This window comes from Aquarana catesbeiana, linkage group LG03 (assembly GCF_042186555.1).
Source record: "Aquarana catesbeiana isolate 2022-GZ linkage group LG03, ASM4218655v1, whole genome shotgun sequence".
Lineage (NCBI taxonomy): Eukaryota > Metazoa > Chordata > Amphibia > Anura > Ranidae > Aquarana > Aquarana catesbeiana.
Window position 1 is genome coordinate 691766960 of NC_133326.1, and position 21752 is coordinate 691788711.

Consider the following 21752-nt stretch of genomic DNA (forward strand, 5'->3'; position numbering starts at 1 on the left):
TTCCCTTCACTTCCTGCCCCATAAACACAACAGGAAGTGAGAGCAAACATCTCCAAAACAAAGACAAAAACCCACTTAGACAATTTTTAGTAAACACAGGTATCTTCATTGGAAGGTTCTTCCTCCTGTTACAGTGACAACTGTAAACGTTTTGATTTGCCACCATTTTATGTCCAGACGACAGTGGTCACATGGATAAAAAAGCACACAAAATTCTCATTCAATGAAGAAAACCTGACAGCAACCTGATAGACAGCAATTTTAAACACACTCCTGGCTGGCAAGGTGAAGTAAATATTCTCTGGTTAATATGCTTTTTTTTTTTAAACAAAAAAAATACTGTTGTAAAAGCAGAACCTTGATCCCTTTGATTCCTTTTTTTAAGAAATCCTATCAACCATTTTTAAAGTTTTGCTTTGGCACAGACAAAACTGAGTGCCTGGCATTACCTTTAGTAGACAGAAACCCTTATTTGCTCTTGTAGCGCTTACCCCCACAGGAGCCACTGGTGATGATGGGTCCTCTGTTCTACCACTACGCTCTTAACCGCTCGGTCCTTCCTGACATACTTGGTCATAGACTAAAGCTATGTACTGTATACTTAAGTCCACTCTTTCCTGATAGCCCTAGTTTTATATTCATAAAATACTCTATTTTGGTGATCGAGTTATTAAGGGTATTCTGTATCCCCCCAATAGGCAATTAATATTTTTAGATCACAAGGGATACTTCTCTGGCAGTCCTTGAGTGGCATGTAGAATGAGTAAAGTGAATAGAAAAATGAGGGATCACTTTATATGCCAAGCCACAGGGAAAAATATGAGTCGAGACACCTCATTACCTGTAATACAACATACGCTGTTTATGTATTACAATGCCCATGTGGATATCAGTATGTAAGGCAGACTAAAAGAAAAAAAGGTTAGCAGAACACATTAATAATATGCGGAAAGGATTTAAACAGCACAGTGTTTCCCTTCATTTTAGGAAGGAATATAATCGGGATCTATCACGTCTGCAATGATGAGGTATAACTAGGGTCCTACCACAGTGGCAGGGTTTCAATGGAGTGAGGGAGGTTCCCAAAGAAGAGACCAAATGGATTTATTTACTGAATGTTCCTTCTAAAAGCGGCCTTATCATAGAAATAGACTTGAATTGTTACATAAAGCATTATTAGGAGATAGGTACTGATAGGTATATAGGGACACTAATTTAAGGCACTCCCTGTTTAATTATTTGATATGAAAATGGGATTCTAAAGGTTGGTTTATCTATGTAATACTGAAGTATTACATAGATAAACCAACCTTTAGAATTGATTTTGTTTAATCTTTTTTAAGAATTCATGTATTTCATGTAATATTAAATTTAACATATTTTTAAAATAATTTTTAACAATTTTTTTTATAAATTTATTTATGTTTTTAATGTATTGATTGTAAATGTATAACTTAAGTCCGTGAAGAAATAAGAATATAGTGTTCAAGATAAATTAAGAAATAGAATATTTATATGGATTTTGTGAATTGTTTGGTTCTAGGATATTTTAACAGGTACGTTTTATTAACTTTTACACAATGTAAAAATACAATAATAGAAAAGACAAAAACAATAGTGGCAACGGAGATTGGTAATAAGAAACTACAACGCACAGCCTTAGGCCAGCCATAGATGGTGCAAATTTCTTTCCTGCAGCCTTGGGTTGCAGGAGCATGAGCCAATCATTGATAAAGGGAAGATAGGGGCTTATCAACAGGCATTCTGCTTCATGGGATGCCATCTCAAGTGGAAAAGTAAATTGAGCCTGGGCAGCGTACCTAAGCTGTAAGTATTTTGTTAGGTAAATCAGATATAGCTTTACACCTATTAAAGGTTAACAGCTGACCCTGTGAGATAATGTTCTGCAGAGTTTTATTACCATATTTAGCCCAAAAAACTGGGCCTGGCATGGACAAGTGTGGGGAGACCATTCTTCAGCAGCCCCCGGAGAGACCCCCGCATGTCTCCAAACCTGTAGGGCAATCTTTATAGGGTTAGAGCGAGGTCCCCAAAACACCAAATTGCTCAACTCAGAATAGAACTCTTCCATAAATATCAAAGCCAGTAGGGGTAACATACAGGAGTTGTAGACAGGAGACGAACTGAGGGCCAGATTCAAACCTCCATAGAATTGCCCACAGATTCAGCCATTCCACTGAGCCTAAAGCTTTTTGAGCCAGGGAGGCAACTACACCTGGGGGTTGCATAGATGCAGAAGAGGCTAGCACAGTGAACAACCTATGGAGGTTGATATCTGGGCCCTTGTCAGGCATGAAACCTGACTGATCACTGTGTACCAGCGATAAAATGACACAGTTAAGCCAAGTAGCCAAGATCTTAGTAAAAAGTTTAGCATCCATGTTCAAAAGGGATAAAGGTTGATAAGAGGAGCACAATACAGGGTCTTAACTCAACTTAGGAAGAGCAATAACAATAGACTGTGACATGCAAGTTGGGAGACAGCCTTCCTCCAAAGCAGCATGCAGCATTTCACACACCTTAGGAGCAAGCACCTCAATATGGGTCCTATAAAATTCAGAGGGGAGACCTTCCACTCTGTGGGTTTTCCCCGACTACAGAGAGTAGATGGCCTGTTGGACAGCCTCCAAAGAAATGGGGCTTCCAACTGTTGCTGCAACTCATTAGTAACAGTAGAAAATTCTATGCCATCAAAATAAGTGTGGCGGTCCCTCACAGAATGCTGGGCTCTGGAGGAGTAAAGCTTCTGATAAAACTGTGCAAATTGAGTATTGATTTTGATTGGGTAATTTACAAGGGTGCCATCTGAGTCCCTGATGTTAGCTATATAAACCATAGAGAATTGTTTCCTAGAGAGCCAGACCAGAAGATGTCCTGTGTCGTCACCCTGCTCAAAGATGCTCTTTGTTTGGTTCACATGTTGCTTCCAATCACTCTCTATTCTAAGGAGCTCAACCTCCCGGTATGCCATTTGCATATCCAAAAAAATACAGATTGTGAGTTATCAATAAACTACTGCTCAAGATCATGAGCCCTAGTCTAGAGTCTAGTCTAGAGTCCTTATGTCAGCTTATGAAAGTGGGAGATCTGTATTGGCAGAGGAAGATATACCCCAAAATCCCCATATCCATAGCATCAACCACAGCATATAAGAGAACATAGTTCCTCTCTGGGTCCAGCTTAAGGTTCAGAAGGGAGAATGCCAGGGTCTTCCGAATGATAACACTGACTCCCCTAGCGTAGGAAGAGTACGTAGCATGGTAGTAGTGACCCACCAACAATTTCTTAAGGCTTAGTACTTTACTGCCCGTTAAATGGGTCTTTTGCAAAACACTAATGTGGGGGCTATACACTTTAAGATGGTTAAACACTAAGGATCTTTTAATCTTGGCATTTAGACTGTTAACATTCCATGATACAAGTGAAGTCATGAGCACCATTTAGGAAATCTTCCCGGTAAGACCCAGAAGTACCCCGCTGGACCAGGATGGAGCAAGAATTCCAGTATATCAGCATGGTATTACATACAATGCAACCTAGGCAGTGTGACAGGGGAATACAGTAAAAATTCCTAGGAAAAGCCCTTCTCCAGCATGCCAACATAAATAACTAACCCAGCAATCAAGCCTAAAATAACCCCCTGTCCCACCCCCCCAAAACATTGATTGTGCTTAGATTCCAGAACAGTCAAAGGTACAACACCCACTGGGGTCATGTAAAAAGCAAACAACCATAACAAAATAGGAGTCCTCCTAACATAATTCAGCAGGTAAAAATTAGGGGAAAGCAATGCATCAAAATGGAGGAGCAACAACAGTAGGTGGGTTGATCCACTGTAATATAGCATGTTCTTCTGTTCATCTTCAGAAGCACCCCTCAGCAAAAAATACACAGGGTGCCCACCCCCCAAAAAAACCTCTTCCAGCGCTACCGCTCAATAAACAGAACCAGTAGAAGGATGTAAAGACTACAATTGCAGAGCAAATTGCAGGGCATCAAGCCATGTGGCGGACTCCTCAGGCACTGTAAAGAACTTGATGGATTTGCCATCTTGTACTTGTGGCTGGGCAAGAAACAGCATGCTGTATTTGATGCCATGATTGAAAAGCTGTTGTTTCACATTGTCAAAGCTGCAGAGGGACCATTATGTTTTAATGGAGTAATCCAGAAAGACCATCAATCCAAAACAAGCAACTCTAAAATGGAAAAGTAAAGATACATATGTCTCATAAGCCCCCAAACAAAATCCATTTGTAACTTTGAGGATTCTAAAGGACAGGCAAGTCCATTTGGGGTTATATGTGGCCCCCAGGGTATACCAAGAGCCACCTCCACACCATGAGAGGGCCTGGAAACTCAATAAGGGAAATATAATATACCCATGTCATCTGGGTGGGCCTTTCCCCTCCACCTGCTGGTGCCTAAGTTGCACCAATTGATGTAGCAAAATGGCAACCGGAAGTGGGACTTTTTAAAACCATAAGTTGCGCCAGCCTGCTCTGTCACTCCACTCTGGGAGGCCAGATGCAGTGTCACAACAAAAAGTGTATCCAGAGTTTGGATCAGTCTGGACCAAACACTGGTCAACAACAGAAGGACACACAAAATACAAAACAATACATAAAGCAAAACAATACTAAACAAAACACACACAAAAAAATACATTTAAAAAAAAATCAACCAAAACCGTAAACTTGTAGGTGTCTTACCCACCGAGAAGCTCACATTCCAAATGAACAAAAAAACATACTTAAACTTTGTATGTATGCAGACGGCATTATGTTATTTTTTCCCAACCTTTAATCTCCCTTCCTAACCTCTTCTTGGTCCTACACAAATTTACCTCCCTCTCTAGTCTGAAAATTAATCTAAATCAACAGCATTACCTAAAAATGTATCCTCAGTCACGCAGGAAAGTCCTTATTTCCCTTTGTCTGGTCCAGTACTTCTGTCTCCTATTTAGGTATTACCCTTGTTGTGTAATGGTATCAGCCAAATGATCAGACCAGTGGTGATATGCAATTTCTACTTTACTAAACAATGAAAATCAACATAACATTGTATAGGGGGTGCAGTATAGAACATTAAAAAGGCGGAACTTCAGTCATTTTCTCATCTTTCCATCTATTAAATCTTCTGCCCTTGTTGTTTTAACTTTGGATAGTAAAATTTTTTTTTTCTGCAAGTAAATACCTTATACAGCCCACTTCCTGTTTCTTGTCGGGTCATTAGCCTAGGCTTATGACATCATGCCCAGCTCTCTCTCTCTCACTCTGGTGAGAGTTTGCCAGGAAGGGAGGGGGGGTCAGTCATAAGAGTGCCAATGAAAGCTGCAGAGCTGGAGGTGTGCCTCTGTGTGTCTGTGTAAATCCAGGAAGTCAGCAGGCAGCAGCTTCAGCTGCCCACAGTTAAAATGGATGCAGCCAGACTCAGTGGAGGTGGATTTCTGCAGCATATTTGGCAAGTACAGAATCACAGTATATATAAAATAATATGCAAAGTGGTTGGAGGGAAGCTTCAGAATGGCAAAGATGTTTTTATTACAAATTATGTGAGCAGACTGCAGTTCCTCTTTAATATTAACAGTAGGGAAAACAGGAATGGAACATATGAGAACAATTCTACAAATGGCCATTAGATGACAGTAGAGTTCCTGAGTTCAGTTCAGCTTATGAGAGAGAAAGAAGATAACGTCTTTCACGTGTCCACCTTATGAAGGAATGTTCTGAAAAGCTAGTGGCTGGGTACATCTGTGGCTGGCTTCACACTGGCACCGCTGCTGTTGTCTTTGGACAGGAGGTTCTGGTGGCTGAAGATAGGGCCACCCCACTGCATGGATAACCTCTCCAAACTGACTGTAGCAAAGTCCTCTCCAGTGACTGGGGCTTAGATAGATGCTGCATGCTCACTGCTGGTGGCCTGTACACCAGACTTCACCGGAGAGAACCCAGCACATGGTGACAGTTCACTTTGCCTTCCCAGTCACTGCTGTCCTATCAGGCCGGGTCTCTGTGAGCACAGGAAGCAGGGAGGAGCCAGAATTGGGAGTGTCCAAGAGCTCAGGGGATGCTGGGAGCCCAGAGGATTGTGGGAGTTTGAACTAAAGGGACCTGCACTCCGCCACACCCTCACACCTACATATTCTGACATATTTCAATATAATTATTTCCCTGCCTTTTCAAAAAAATGTGGTTGGCTAAAACTGTGGAAATACTACCCTATTTCTTTATTGGGAAGAGTGGAGACAATTAAAATAATTGTATTACCAAAATTGCTCTACCTCTTTAGGGCTTTGCCTATCATGGTTCCTAGATCCTATTTAGATGGTCTTTAAAGAGAAATTATTTATTACATTTATTTGGGTATTTAAACACCCTAGATTCTCTAAACACTTCTTATATGCCTCTCCATTGTCTGGGGGTTTTGGCCTTTCACAGTTTCAGCTATACTATCTGGAAGCTAGATTCACTCAGCTAGTGCAATGGAATATATTTGAATCTAGAGTTCCCTAGATTCAATTCGAATCCGCTTCCATTCATCCATATTGTTGGGGACTTTCAGAACCGGACGGCTGGGGAACTCCCTACGAAGCCTCAGGATCACAAAGAGGCATCACACACAGGATAGACTCAATGCATGTTCAGTTTATTCAGGGGATTTCCATAGTTTGTATACAGTTTGATGCAGTTTGATCAATAGGGGGATTGGTTTCAGGTTAGTTCTGATATGACTCACATGATACTTTTGGTAACACATGTTAAGATGTTCTCACAAGAAACTATTTCTGCAGAGTCAGGCATATCTAAACATGTCTGAACAAACAAGATGTTGTGACTATGAATCACACATAATTCCATGAGAAATAAAGAAAAATATACAGCATAGAAACACCATTAACGCTTCAATCCCCTCTTTTATCATGAATATGATAAACCCTTCTAAATTATTTGGGCAGCAGGCTTGTCCAAGCCTGATCATCAGCCTTATTAATCATTGTGTTAAACTTCTTCTTGATAGTGCACACTAGATAACAATTATACAGAACAAGTATAACCAAAACAGCAACACAAACAGCAAGTAGGTAAAAGAAAGTTCTTACTACCAAACTTTCTGTGGGTGACCATCTTGTAAATACATCACACTGTACCTGCTGGGTTTAATATGGTCATCTTAATTTTTCACTCCCTCATAGCCCCTCTTAACACCATAGTATCACAATCCCTCTGTTTGTGAAACCAATCATAAGTATTACTTAAAGTGGATGTAAACCTGATTCATTAAATTTGAGCTGGGCAGTGGCACATATACCTGCAGTGTTTTCTTATCTCTCTTCAAAGCACTTTGTTCCATAGCTTTCTCCTGCTCCGTTCTTCTGTTATCAGCCTGATAACTTCTGACTATTTCTCCATCACGTGATAAAAGCAGCCTGAGTTTTGTGTTGGGGAGGATGCTATAAATAGATTAATAGAGCCCTGAACTATTCTACAAAAAGATCTGAAAGTCTCTACCTATGAGGAGAGGGGTGTGTGCCTTTCCTCCAATCAGCTGTCTTGGCTGTATGCCCAGGCTTCACTGCAGTGTTGAACAGGAATAGAAAATCTCCTAACACGATTTGAACTTTCTAAACAGTATATAAAGCTGAAGACAGCAGATATACATGCAAAAGGAGATTTGTTTAACCCCTGTGTATCATCTGAGGCTGCTCGCTGGGAATTTGTGAGGGTTTACATCCACTTTAATCTCCAAAGTATTTCCCCTAGCTACATTTTTGGGAGACCCACCATTTTCAGCCGCCGTTCCCTTTTCGGCAGTGGCGTAGCGTGGGGGGTGCGAGGGGGGCGTAGGCCCCGGGCGCAGCATTTGGGGGGGCGATATCCTGCTCCAGTATGTGTCACCCTCTCTCCATATAGCTAAATTCTGTTCTGTGACCCCGCGCTCCGGCCGCCATGATAATTCTCAGGCCGGCCCCTGGCGCCCTGTGATTGGGCGAAAGGGGTCATGTGCGGCAGGTGGGGCTGGCCTGTCCTCAATCGCAGGGGTGAGCGGGGCTGTCCTTCGTTGTGGCCGCCGTCTTCTCCTGCTCCTCCTCTCCGGCCCGGGTCACCAAATATGTCGGCCGTCACGGAAGGCAGTCTGTGGCCGCTGTCTTCTCCTTCTCTCCTCCTCTCCGGCCCGGGTCACTGATCATCATGTCCCCGCCGGGGCAGGCAGTATGACAGTCGGCGGCGCAGAGGCAGAGCAGATGGAAGAAAGAAAGGTAAGAGACTCACTCGGCCCGGGGGGAGTAGATATGGTCTGGGGAGAGGGAGCAGCCAGAAAGTTAGTGTATAGTGTAATGTATAGTGTTGTAGGTAGTGTATAATGTATTGTGTGCAGTGTATTGGTCTGTGAGTAGTGTTGTGTAGCAGTCAGTATGTAGTGTATTGAGTAGTAGTGGTCTGTGGGTAGTGTATTGTGTAGTGGTCAGTGTGGTGTGTAGTGTAGTGGTCAGTGTGTAGTGGTCAGTGTGGTGTTTGGTCGGTGTGTAGTGTAGTGTGTAGTGGTCAGCGTGTAGTGTAGTGGTCAGTGTGGTGTGTGGTGTGTAGTGGTCAGAGTGTAGTGGTGTGTAGTGGTCAGAGTGTGGTGTAGTGGTGTGTAGTGGTCAGTGTGTAGTGTAGTGGTCAGTGTGTTGTGTGGTCGGTGTGTAGTGTAGTGGTCAGTGTATAGTGTAGTGGTGTGTAGTGGTCAGTGTGGTGTGTAGTGTAGTGGTCAGTGTGTAGTGTAGTGGTGTGTAGTGGTCAGTGTGTGGTGTAGTGGTCAGTGTGGTGTGTAGTGTAGTGGTCAGTGTGGTGTGTGGTCGGTGTGTAGTGTAGTGTAGTGGTGTGTAGTGGTCAGTTTGGTGTGTGGTCGGTGTGTAGTGGTCAGTGTGTAGTGTAGTGTAGTGGTGTGTAGTGGTCAGTGTGGTGTGTGGTCGGTGTGTAGTGTAGTGGTCAGTGTGTAGTGGTGTGTAGTGGTCAGTGTGGTGTGTAGTGTAGTGGTCAGTGTGTAGTGGTGTATAGTGGTCAGTGTGGTGTGTAGTGTAGTGGTCAGTGTGGTGTGTAGTGGTCAGTGTGGTGTGTAGTGGTCAGTGTTGTGTGTAGTGGTCAGTGGTGGTCAGTGTGTAGTGGTTAGTTGTGTGTAGTGTGGTCAGTGTGTAGTGTAGTAGTCAGTGTGGTGTGTAGTGTAGTGTGGTTAGTGTGTAGTGTGGTCAATGTGTAGTGGTCAGTGTGTAGTGGTTAGTGGTGGTCAGTGTGTAGTGGTTAGTGGTCAGTGTGTAGTGGTTAGTGGTGTGTAGTGGTCAGTGTGTAGTGGTGTGCAGTGTAGTGGTCAGTGGATAGTGTAGTGTATTGTGTAGTAGTATAGTGTAGTGGTCAGTATAGGAATCAGGTAGGTCAGTGTGTGGTGTTTTTATTTAGTGGTCAGTGTGGTGTGTAGTGGTCAGTGGATAGTGTATTGTGTAGTGGTCAGTATAGGAATCGGGTAGGTTGGTGTGGTGTAGTGGTCAGTGTATAGTAGATTGTTTACTGGATTGTATAGTGTAGTGGTCAGTGTGTAGTATAGTGATCGATGTAGGAATCGTGTAGGTTGGTGGGGTCTGTAGTGGTCAGTATAGGAATCAGGTAGGTCAGTGTGTAGTGTAGTGGTCCTTGTAGGAATCGGGTAGGTAAGTGTAAGGGTCAGTATAGGAATGAGATAGGTCAGTGTATTGTATAGTGTAGTAGTATAGTGTAGTGGTCAGTATAGGAATCAGATTAGTGGTCAGGTAGGTCAGTATTATTGTAGGAAGGGAAGGGACTCAGGGAGTGCGAATTGTCCGCAGGTTAGGGGGCGCAAATTACTTGCCTTGCCCCGGGCGCTGGCAACCCACGCTATGCCACTGCTTTTCGGACACCTTTTTATGGTAGAAGCTTAATCATTTGACCACCCTGTCTGCATTGCAAGTTATTTATAAGCTATTACTGCTTCTGCCGTATCCTTCTGATCATCTGCTTTGTTGTTACTGACCCCGGCCTGACTGCTAACTACTCTTCTGCCTGCCGCCCGTGTCTGATCTGCCTGCTAGTTGCTGACCTGGACTGTCTGACCTTGCCTTGGCTCTTCTTCCTGCACCTGATCCAGCCGTAGCTGTGCCTGTCATCAGTTCCTCCTCTTCTGCCAGTCAGTTGCTCTTGCGTAACCTGACGCACATCAGCATTCTCCATCAGAAGTCTTATCATGCACTTGTGATCATACTCTGTGCTCCTTCATTCGCTGTTACTTTACCAGGGCTCCTGACCCAGAGCTGTAAGAGAGGCCTTCCTCTACACTTCAGGTTCCATCAACAGGTACATTACAGGTAGTGTGAGGATTTGTGTAAAGTGAGTTACTGGGCAGCGAATGAAAGAACTACCCCAACTATTGTTTGTCTTATAAACTTAAAAATTAGCTCCAGGCTCCCCTCCAAAAAATTTTCAGTCACCAGCTACAAATACTGTAGTTGCTGACTTTTAATATTAGAACACTTAGCTGTCCAGCAATCCAGCGGTGTCCTCACCCGAGCCAATTTTTCAATTGGCTATTGGGTGCTGGCGCCACATCTTGATTAAGGGAAACCTTGACTAAGGGTTCCTTAATGCGCAGTGCGAAGCATGCTGAGCTTTGTGAATGCTGCATGGGAAATGGACTTATGGCTCAGTTCGAGTTTGCCCCCCTCCAGAACAGAGCCAGAAGAGGGAGCGGGTACCTGTCAAGACCAGGTTTCGCTCCCCCCCAAAATGTGCCAAATGTTGCAGTGGAGGGAGGGGAGGAAACAGACTCCTTTCAGTTCACCTGCCCTCATTTATCCATCAGAATGTATGTGCCTCCACTGTCGGGACACTTATATTTTAGTGTTAGGACCACAGATACCAGGGTGCCGTGACGTGGCTCTGTGGCTCACGCATGCATTTGCAAATGCGTGTAGACTAAACCCCTGTTTTTAACGCATACTGTTAGACAGGTCAATTTGGTTGTCTCCGAGCAGGTTGTAAGTAGGCTTTGGTTTTTTCCTGGGCATTCCCCAGATTTTGTTTTCACTCCTTTTGGGTGGAGCCCGGCTCTAAGCCGGCCATAGACAGTTTGAATCTTGTTCCGTTTTAGCAAGGACTGGCCGAGATTCAAACCATGTATAGGCAGGCTGATTGTACCCAAGTCGATTAACTTTGGTACATTAAGAAAGTTCAGTTTTCATGTGATTATTGCCAGCAGTTATAGCAGCTAGCAATAATCACTGTGTTTTCTCCTGGCTGGGACAGCTCCCTGCTCACACCCCCCCCCGCCCCCCGCTGGGAGAACACAATAGCTCCACGGGAGGAATTCACACAGTCAGTGTTAATGGGAAAATCCAAGCGATTGTCTTTCCTTTATTGCCAGCTTAAGTCAGTAGTGTTGTATTTATTATTACTATCATCATCACCACCATCGCAATTGGAGCAATCCTGTTTACTTGAAGCCCATTAACCCGCTAAAAATAAATCCTCACACTGCCATTATTAATGTCAGTCTGTTCTCCTATCTACCCTCTAAAACCCTGGGCTGACAGTGATAGGTAGGGCTGCTTTTCTATGATGCTATTCACAAGCTCATTACCCACTTCAGAGAAGCCCCGAACTGCACCAAAGCTGCCACTGTTTTAGGTTGAGCATTATAGTGTGATAAATGCAACTGATTCCTCATTGCTGTCCTTCCCACTTCCTGACCGCTGTCTCTGCCCAGAGGGGGGGCTGATTGTTCTCATTGCACCGCTAGCTACCTGCATGTTCTTCACTGTATTTATTTCTGCCAGTCATCTCCTTACCTTGCTCCTGTACACATTGCTTTCTTTACACCCTTCTTTGCCACACCCAGCGGTGGAACCCCTGGGGACCTCTCACGGAACCCTAGGGTTCTGCAGAACCCAAATTGAGAAACCCTGGTTGACTTTCCTGACTTGCAGTCTAAGCCCCATAGACTCATCATCTCCCAATACAATTGTATTGTACAGTGCTGGTGTAAACTAAATAACCTATGCAATATTATAAAAAAATCCAACTAGTTACATGAATATTCCCCTCGGAGAAAGTCACATGAGGTTCGACAAAATGTGTAGGAGTGGGACTTGGATGACTTTGTGACGCTCAAGCGGAATGAATAAGTGTGGTAAGTTATACACAATACAGGGTCTCCAGACTTATCAAACAATGCTGTGTATACTGTATCTGGTGCGATTTAGCACTTATAAGTGTGAAGTTGTTGTTTTGTGGCATAGCAATAAAAGTTTTAAAAAGGATAAACACCATATTTAGTTTTTTGCATGCATGGTGCTGAGTGGAGTAAAAGGAGGAGACGTGTACTGAAGATTAAAAAGAGGGTACATCCAAGCATCAACCATGGCCCAGAAAAAGGGACAAAAAGCACAAATTGACCAAACATAATATGTCAAAAGGTGAACTTAGCCTTTAATAATGGAGAAAATGGAGCCATTAGTAAAGCTAAACAAGAATATTATAATCATTTAGAGAGGAACTTTACCACTTTAACTTTAACAGCTTGATAAAAAATAATGTTATTTAGCAAGGATTCCACATTAATAATTATGCTACCAAAATTAGTATGTTCTGTAAATTGCCTCCAGCCTTGTTTCTGTTTCTTCTTGCTGGAGGCAGCCATTTTGCTGAAGCCCATAGTCCCTTAGCAGCAATAGATCTTTAGGCTGTCAGCAGATCGGCCTCTAGTGGTTATGATTTTCAGCACAATGCCAAAAATGGAGAGCGACTAAGCAAGGTGAGACAGTGTAATACTGGAATTTCAACAATATAAGCACTCGTTTGTAATGTTTTCTGACTAAAGTTCCACTTTAAGACTAAATATTCAGATTGCTTCAAGAGTCTACGTATGGCTTTCTCTCTTACAGCTTAGTTCATCAGTAATTTTGCAACTACTCATAATAAAATATAATTAGAGATAATAATTGTCCATAATTAAAAATAAAGATTTGATGTTATTGGCACGAGAAGGGTGACCTTTATTATTTTTTTTCTCTAGGTACAAATGTTCCATGTATCGCTGGGCTAAAGAATCCAAACCCCTCAGGATTCTATTACCAAGATGTCTGGAAGTCTCTGGTCTGCTCCAATAAACAGTTTGATAATCATACTTTGGCAGCAAAATGCCTTGCTGGGAAGATTGTTCACATGTTCGGAGACTCTACAATGCGACAGTGGTGGGAATACCTTGTGGCTTTCATACCAAGTATGTTACATAACAGGGAATAAGTAGAACCCCTATCAGGTATTTATTGTTATTGGTGTCCTGTTGGGAAGATTTCCCTTTGCTACCTGTCCTAGTGACTTTGGGGTCAATTCACTAACCTTTACCGCATGCGGTAAGGGTATCATGTTACTCATTTGCATAAATTATCGCACACGGTAAATAAAGTCTAATTCATAAAAAAATAACAATTTTGCACTAAACAACAACAACAACAAAAAAATTGGTGGTAAATATCACCAAAAAATTGTGCGATAATCTGTCCAATTCACAAACTAAACAGGAAATAAAAAAAAAGGTTTTTGGTGGCAACACCCACAGAAGACCCACAGAAAGGGGCCTAATTCCACCCACCGGGAGCCTAATTCAACCCACAGAAGACCCACAGAAAGGGGCCTAATTCCACCCACCGGGAGCCTAATTCAACCCACAGAAGACCCACAGAAAGGGGCCTAATTCCACCTGCCAGGAGCCTAATTTCACCCACAGAAGACCCACAGAAAGGGGCCTAATTCCACGCTAGGAGCCTAATTCTACCCACAGAAGACCCACAGAAATGTGCCTAACTCCACCCACCGGGAGCCTAATTCAATCAACAGAAGACCCACAGGAAGTGGTACTATTCCACCCACAGAACACCCCCAGGAAGGGGTACTATTCCACCCACAGGAAAGGGTACTATTCCACCCACAGAAAGGGGTGCAATACTAACCTCAGAGAGGGGTCTAATTCCACCCACAGAGGACCCACAGAAAGTTGACACTATTCCACCAGCAGTGGACACACAAAAATGTGGCATTATACATACACAAGTATTTATTTCTTTATTTTTTTAAAATCAAAAAGGCATGACGTGCAGTGCAAATTAAATGCACACATCACCTGTAATTTAACATTCAGAGCTTTAAAAAAAAAAAAATATATATATATATATATATATATATATATATATATATATATATATCTTTTTTTTTAGAGTAAATGTTGTTTACAAAAGTGCAACAATGGAGTATGTCAACCATGACAATTACTCTACCTAGAAGTTACCTCTTGAAGTGGCCACTGTAATATCTTTGGTTATAAACACCATTACAACAAGCAACCACTTGGATAGGAACATGAAAAATAAATAAAAATGTTTTTTTTAAAAAGAAATGTGTAAAAAAATTATAAAAAAAATAGTTTTCTTCAGTTTCAACAATATAAACATAGGCAGCAGGCCAAAAACATAGAACAATCTAGTAAAGAGCACTTTCAACAGCTCTAGTAGGCCATACATGATGATTTAATGATTTAATCTAACATAGTAAAAATGTTAGATTAAAAAAAAAGAAGATTTTTGTAAAAGAAAGAACACAAACATGTTAAAATGTAAAATGTTATAAGGAAATTACCTTAATCAACCCTTAACCTCCGACACATGCGATAAATTACCACATGAGAAAATACGGTAGTTAATGAACAATTGAAAAAATACTGCATTAGTTATTTAACGCTAAATTCTTAAACTTTCACAACTGACTTACCGCATGCATTATTTTACCGCATTTTATTTGCTGTTATTTAACTCTTAGTAAATTGACCCCAATGTTTTCATTGTGGAAGGAAAAAAAATGTCAAATCTCCAATTGGGACACATGCAGCAAAGAAATGTTAAAGTAGAAGTATATGCAAAACTTTTGTTTTCATTTTGGATGAAGCAAGGGAGGGTTATAACTCATGTCAGCTTTTTTTTCGCCATCTGTGTCCCATTGGAGAGATTTTCCTTCACTTCCTGTCCCAAAGCCAAACAGGAAGTGAAAGGAAATCTTTGCAAATTAAGGGAATTACCTGGGGCTCCAAAGATCGCCAGAACTAGTGTCTCCATTGGAAGATTTCCCCTCTATTTCTTTTCTAGGGACAACCCAAAATTTGGAATTTTCTTTTACTTTCACATGCAATAATAATGGTAAACAGCACAAATAGGGTAAATCTCCTTAACGGGGCACAGAGAGCAATAAAAACGGACAAGCGTTCTAATCCCTCCCTACTCTATGCAAAGCTAAAAAAAAAGTTTTGCCTTTAGTTATACTTTAATGTTCGTTCCAGCCTTTCCCTACATTGCAAGCTATCTCTTTTGATTTCATTTCTATGCCTGTTAGAGAGATTTACTCTTACTTCCTGTCTTTGTGTGGAGCAGTGAAAAAATTTCCAAACAGGGCAACAAACAGCAAAAAAAAAAAGTTTGCCTAGAGATACACAATATTGTTAAAAGTATTGGGAAGCCTGCCTTTACACGCACATGAACTTTAATGGTATCCCAGTCTTAGACAATGCACACAGCAAGGTCCATAAAGACATGGATGAGCAAGTGTGGGGTGGAGGAACTTCACTGGCCTGCACAGAGTCCTGACCTCAATCCGATAGAACACCTTTGGGATGAATTAGGGTGGAGACTGCGAGCCAGGTCTTCTCGTCCAACATCGGTACCTGACCTCACAAATACGCTTCTGGAAGAATGGTCAAACATTCCCATAGACACCCTCCTAAACCTTTTGGACAGCCTTCCCAGAAGAGTTGAAGCTGTTATAGCTGCAAAGGGCGGGGCCAACTCAATATTGAACCCTACGGACTAAGACTGGGATGTCGGGGGGGCGTGGCCGGCAGCCAGAGCTAATGGCTGTGTAGAGAGAGAGAGCTCCGAGTGTACCTGCAGCATCCAGCCTAATCCTGCAATGTGGGAGACCATCCATGACAACTACCTGGCTCTCTGCACCCTGGAGATCACCCTGGACAATGTGGGGAAAAGAAAGAAAGACAAGACGCCGCGGAAAAGTACAGATTTCTATCAGGCCGAAAGCATGCCTAGGCCGCAAAATGGCGCCGGGGGCCTCCGGCCTACGACACGGCCTGCAACATGGCGGTCACTGTGCGGGCTCAGGTCCACCTCCACATGGCTCATCCTACTGAGGCAGCAGCGGAGGGTCCACAGCAGGCACATTACCGATCAACAGTCCTCAGAAATCATCCCAGGAACCATCGTCAGCACATACATATGCAAGAGAGACTGGTGATCACAATATGTCACAGGACAGTACTAGGGAATTTGTAGAGCAGCCTAACGAATTCCCCACCACAGGACAACCATTAAGTGACACTGTAATGAGAGACATGTTGATCACCCTCAGAGGATCCCTACATAGAGATATGATGAACTGTAGAACAGAACTAAGAAACAATGTCTCTTCTATTGGTGACAGAGTCAGCCATATTGAGGATAAGATGGGGGAATTTACAGTCGCCCATAATGAGCTGGTGGATGCACATAATCACACAGAGGGGGACATGCAAGCCATGAAAGAAAATCGCAGATTTAGAAGATAGATCGAGAAGGAACAATATCAAATTGCGGGGGGGGTGGAAGAAGCGATGACTCCAGCAGAACTCAGGCAATACGTCCAGAAGTTTATAGCAACGTTTCTACCTGATATCCCTGACAGAGAAGTAATAGTGGACAGAGCCCACCGCCTTCCAAAACCAAAGTTCCTACCAGAAAAAGTCCCCAGAGATGTTATTGCCCGCATCCATTTTTTTCCACGTCAAAGATGAGGTCATGCGATTTGCTAAGAAGAACAAAACACTACCAAACCCCTACTCTGACATATCAGTGTTCGCTGATCTGCCTCAACATACAGTGGAAGCATGCAGGAGCCTGGCTACACTCACCAAACTGCTCCAGAATCATAAGATCCTATATACATGGGGATTTCCCACTAAAATCCTCATCACGAGAGAGAATCGCACTCATGTCATAACGACACTTGAAGATGGATTAGATCTTGCAAGGAGATGGGACCTGCTCCCTGAGGAGAATGACAATCTCCCCTCAAAATCCCCACCACTCAGGGTGGCTCCGGAATGGAAATCTGCATAAGTTCCACAACAATACTACCCTCCAGATGCTTGTGTACAAGTTGCCACGGCCACACTCATATCAGGATGTGTGTCTCTGGTTACTGGGAGATAAAACCCTCTCTAATCCTTTGCGAAAATTTTGCACGCTGTGAACCCGTTCAATTTTTTATGTTCATGTTTCTGTTTCTAATTTTGTTTATCTTTCATGTTTTCACTGTACCCGTGGATCACAAAGAAAATCTCATCCTTACCCTACTCTGGATACCTAGGACTGAAAAATCCATCTTCATAAAGCTGATCTTGTCACCCATCTGTTTCCTAGAATCCACCTTGGCGAGAAGATAACATAATGACATATAAAGAACTACTATCGAAACAACCAAAACCCACCTCATACACCCTGATCCATCTAAAGCATTTCCATGCTACCAACTCAGATTTACACTACAAAATGACCCAATACGATGAACCTAAAGGCTTATCCTGGTTCTACTCCCTACTTCAAAACAATAATAATTTTGTAAAGACATCTAATATGTCTAACTGGGAAAAAGAACTTGGATCAGTACACTGCCATCCAATCTAACTTCCGCCATTCCCACTGCACCAATCACTGGGATCAAATGCTTAAAATTCTTCATAGATCATATCTCACCCCAGCAAGACTATCTTTAATATTTCCATCTGTAACGAATACATGTTGGAGACAATGTGGGTCAAAAGGTAGTATTATTCACATAATATGGGATTGCAAAAATATACGTAGCAATCTTCAAACTAATAACCTCAGTAACTGGATTAATTATTAAACCTACCCCTCATTTAGCTCTACTTAATCTAATATATAGACACAATACCATTCCAATTTAGAAGTATTGTAACACATATACTAATAGCAGCTCGATTAACTATCACAGCCAAATGGAAAACCACCCTATGCCCTAACACTGAGGAAGTGGTACACAGGGTTAAAACTCAACACTCTTATGAAAAATACTTTGCCACCCAAACTAATAATCTAAAATCCTTCAATAAGCAATGGGCACCTTGGACATCAAGATTTCCTGATAATGATTGACCTCATCAGTAAAAATCTGACAAATAGGTATTAAAAGAACTATTCTCGTGATCTGGTACAGTTTTTTCTTTTTTGTTTTCTTTGGTATCTTTATACTTGTGTTTTCTTTAAACTTTTATAACTATCACAGATAATGCAATGGTAGTCTGCACGATTCAGGCGACAACTTGTATGTGCTGAAATCTTATTGCTAACCTGTGACCAGAGCGTTCATGGGGGCGTGACATCACATTGTGTAGTAGGATGTGCGCACCCTCTGAATAAAGGATAAATACTCAGGTAATATCAATGTAACCTTACTACTATTATCTATGATCATATGCATTGCTACTGTTGTACTTTAATTTACAATGTTATACCCTAATAAAAAATAATTGAAAAGACTGGAATGCCATTAAAGTTCAAGTGCGTGTAAAGGCAGGTGTACCAATACTTTTGACAATATAGTGTACATTCAGACATTATCTTAATTTTGATTAATTTATTAATTTTACCTTGCATTTTATTTCCAAAATCTTAGCTCTGAAGAAGATCGATCTTCATACGGTCCATAATACGGGTCCAATTCTAGCCACAGATGCAGAATTTAATTATTTGATCCAGTGGAGAGCCCACCAGAAACCTGTACGCATGGAACGTACTGGAATACATGAACTGCGCTACATTGCTTCAGAATTGGATAGACTGGGGAACCTGAAAGGGATGATCATTGTGATAACATGCTGGAGTCACTTTGTTACTTACCCTGTTGGAGTGTATATCAATAGGTTACATCACATTCGAGAAGCAGTAGTTCGGCTGTTAGAACGCAGCCCTGAAACAAAGATCATCATCAAATCAGCCAACACTGGCTATGGGTTTTTCCATGGAAGTGACTGGTTATCATTGCAACTGGACACTTTGATGAGGGCTATGTTCTCTAAGCTACCAGTCACAGTTCTAGATGTTTGGCAGATGACCTCTTGCCACCGTGAACCTGAAAATATCCACCCTAAAAAGGTCATTATTAAAAATGAGATAGATTTGATGCTTTCATTTATATGTCCTCATTAACAATCAGTGGTGTGTTTTATTATTGTTTAGAGCACATTCTTCAGTTGGAAGTCCAAGTCTAAGTAACAACTGCTATATATATATATATATATAGATATATCTATATATATAGATATATATCTATATATCTATATATAGAGATATATCTCTATATATAGATATATAGATATATATCTATATATATAGAGGACAGAAAATGTTATGAACTGCTTTGGTTGCAGATGGACAAATCTACTGAGCAGATAGCTACATATGCGGGCAAGTGTAGACAAGCCTACTGTGGCTTGATTGGTCTGCAGCTTTTATTTATATGCCTCTCAATGTAAACTTGATTGTTTGATTAAATTAAAATAAATAATGTATTTTTTTCTTATCTATCTGAAGTGAATGTAATCAGCATCAAGGAATAAATATTATGCCGAAGTGGACCTTCGTGAACCCTTTTAAAGCCATCAATATATGTCAAAAGTCGGTGGCAGTGGGGGGGGCATGGGGGAGGGATGGGTTTACACACTCTCCATAAGCTAACTTTCTGCTTTCTGGTGGAACTGAATGGGTGTTTAAATTGTGCCCCCCCTACGTGATTCCCCTGCAATGCTGCTCGGTCTCGCTGTCCCACCTGCATCCCGCGACCCACATTGTGGGTGTCATCGAGTAGAGGTGAGGGAAACCAGGCTAGATCCATTTTCTGATCTCCCTTAGTTGCAAAGAACCAGGAGGTGATGTGTATAACATCACTTCCGGTTTCTTGTGTCAAATTTTCCAGCTGCTGTGACCAGGGATGAAGCTAATGGAGCGTGATCTGTGCTCTATTAGTTTCAATGGAAGGCAAGTGAGACCTCTAATAGACCCTGATTTCTCACCACTTGAAGACCAGATCTTTTTCCGACATGTGTTGCTTACAAGTTAAAAATCAGCATTTTTTTGCTAGAAAATTACTTAGAACCCCCAAACATTATATATATTTTTTAGCAGGAGAGGCCCTAGAGAATAAAATGGTGGTGTAATATTTTATGTCACACTGTATTTGCACAGCGGTCTTTCTTACACAATGTTTTTTTTTAAAATACACTTCAATGAATTAAAAGAAAAAAAAAAAAAAACATCAGATGATGTTATGTTAAGTAAGTAGATACCTAACACGTCATGCTTTAAACTTGTGCACACTCGTGGAATGACAACAAACGGTGGTACTTAAAAATCTCCATAGGTGACGCTTTAAAAAATGTTTCTTATTTATTTTACATTTTTTTATACTGTCCGTTTTATTTTTTTTTATCACTTTTAGTGCTGTCACAAGGAATGTAAACATCTCTTGTGACAGTAATAGACAGTGACAGGTACTCTTTATGGAGGGATGGGGGGTCTATAAGACCCATACACCTCCTCTGCACTTGAAAGTATTCAAAATGCCAAGATCTGCTTTTTTGAATACCTTGGATTTTTATTAACACTGGCGCCGTTGGCTTCCGAGTAAACTGGAAGTGACATTGTGACGTCGCTTCCAGGTTACTACATCCAAGACCCAATCAAAGCCAATTACGGCTTTTTTTGGGTCTCCGGCCAGCCGGCGCATATGCCAGACAGTCACTCGGGTCTCCCGGTGGGATGGGAGAGGCCGGGCGAGCGGCAGAAGGCGACAAGAGGGGGGGACATGTTGTTAATAACAGCTGAGCAGCTGCTTAGCTGCATCTGTTGTTATTACTAGAAAACCGACCGTCAGCTCTAAAAAACAGTACCGGGGTACCACTTGAAGCCAATGACGTACAGGTATGATATGGCAGCAAGAAGTTAAAAAGATCATATCATAAAGTAACATGTGATATAAATAATATTTAAAAATGAGTAAATAGTTACACCCAAGTAGACATGTGCTGAACGGAAAAAAAATTGTTTCGTTTTGTTTCGCATAGATTTGTTATGTTACTAATTTTGTTTTGTTATGGAATTTGTTTAGTTTGGTTTTGGAATTTGTTTAGTTTAGTTTTCGTTAAATTTGGTTTAATTTTTGTTAAAATTAGTTTCATTTATAAATTTTAACTTTTCAGAACGATTAGAATTCGGATGGGAAATAACTGGTTGTTAAGCAGTGGGCCGGGAAGCCAGCCGCCTGCATACTCAACAACCATGAGTCATCTGTGAGCCGGCTTCTCCACTGACAGATGAATATAAGGATAAGGATACTGGCAATTGCCTGGCAATAGAAAAATGTTTTAAAAAATGGTGTATGATCCCCCCAGTCCATACCAGGCCCTTTGGGTCTGGTATGGATTTTTTAAGGGGAACTCCACGCCAAAATAAAAAAAAAAAACGGCATGCCCCCCCCCCCCCAAAATCCATACCAGACACTTATCCGAGCACGCAACCTGGCAGGCCAGGAAGGGGAGGGGGAAGAGCAAGCGCTTCCCTACCCCAAAGCACC

At 41.8% G+C, this 21752-nt stretch overlaps 1 protein-coding gene across 1 annotated transcript in view; it reads left to right on the plus strand.

The window, feature by feature from the left end:
- Positions 1 to 19746, plus strand: part of LOC141133580 (NXPE family member 3-like) — a 71836-nt gene extending 52090 nt beyond the window's left edge. The window contains exons 5-6 of the mRNA XM_073623043.1: positions 13081 to 13287; positions 18798 to 19746. Coding sequence (XP_073479144.1) covers positions 13081 to 13287; positions 18798 to 19330 — 740 coding nt within the window. The 3' untranslated portion in view covers positions 19331 to 19746. The remainder of the gene's footprint in view (positions 1 to 13080; positions 13288 to 18797) is intronic.
- Positions 19747 to 21752: the final 2006 nt, after the last annotated feature.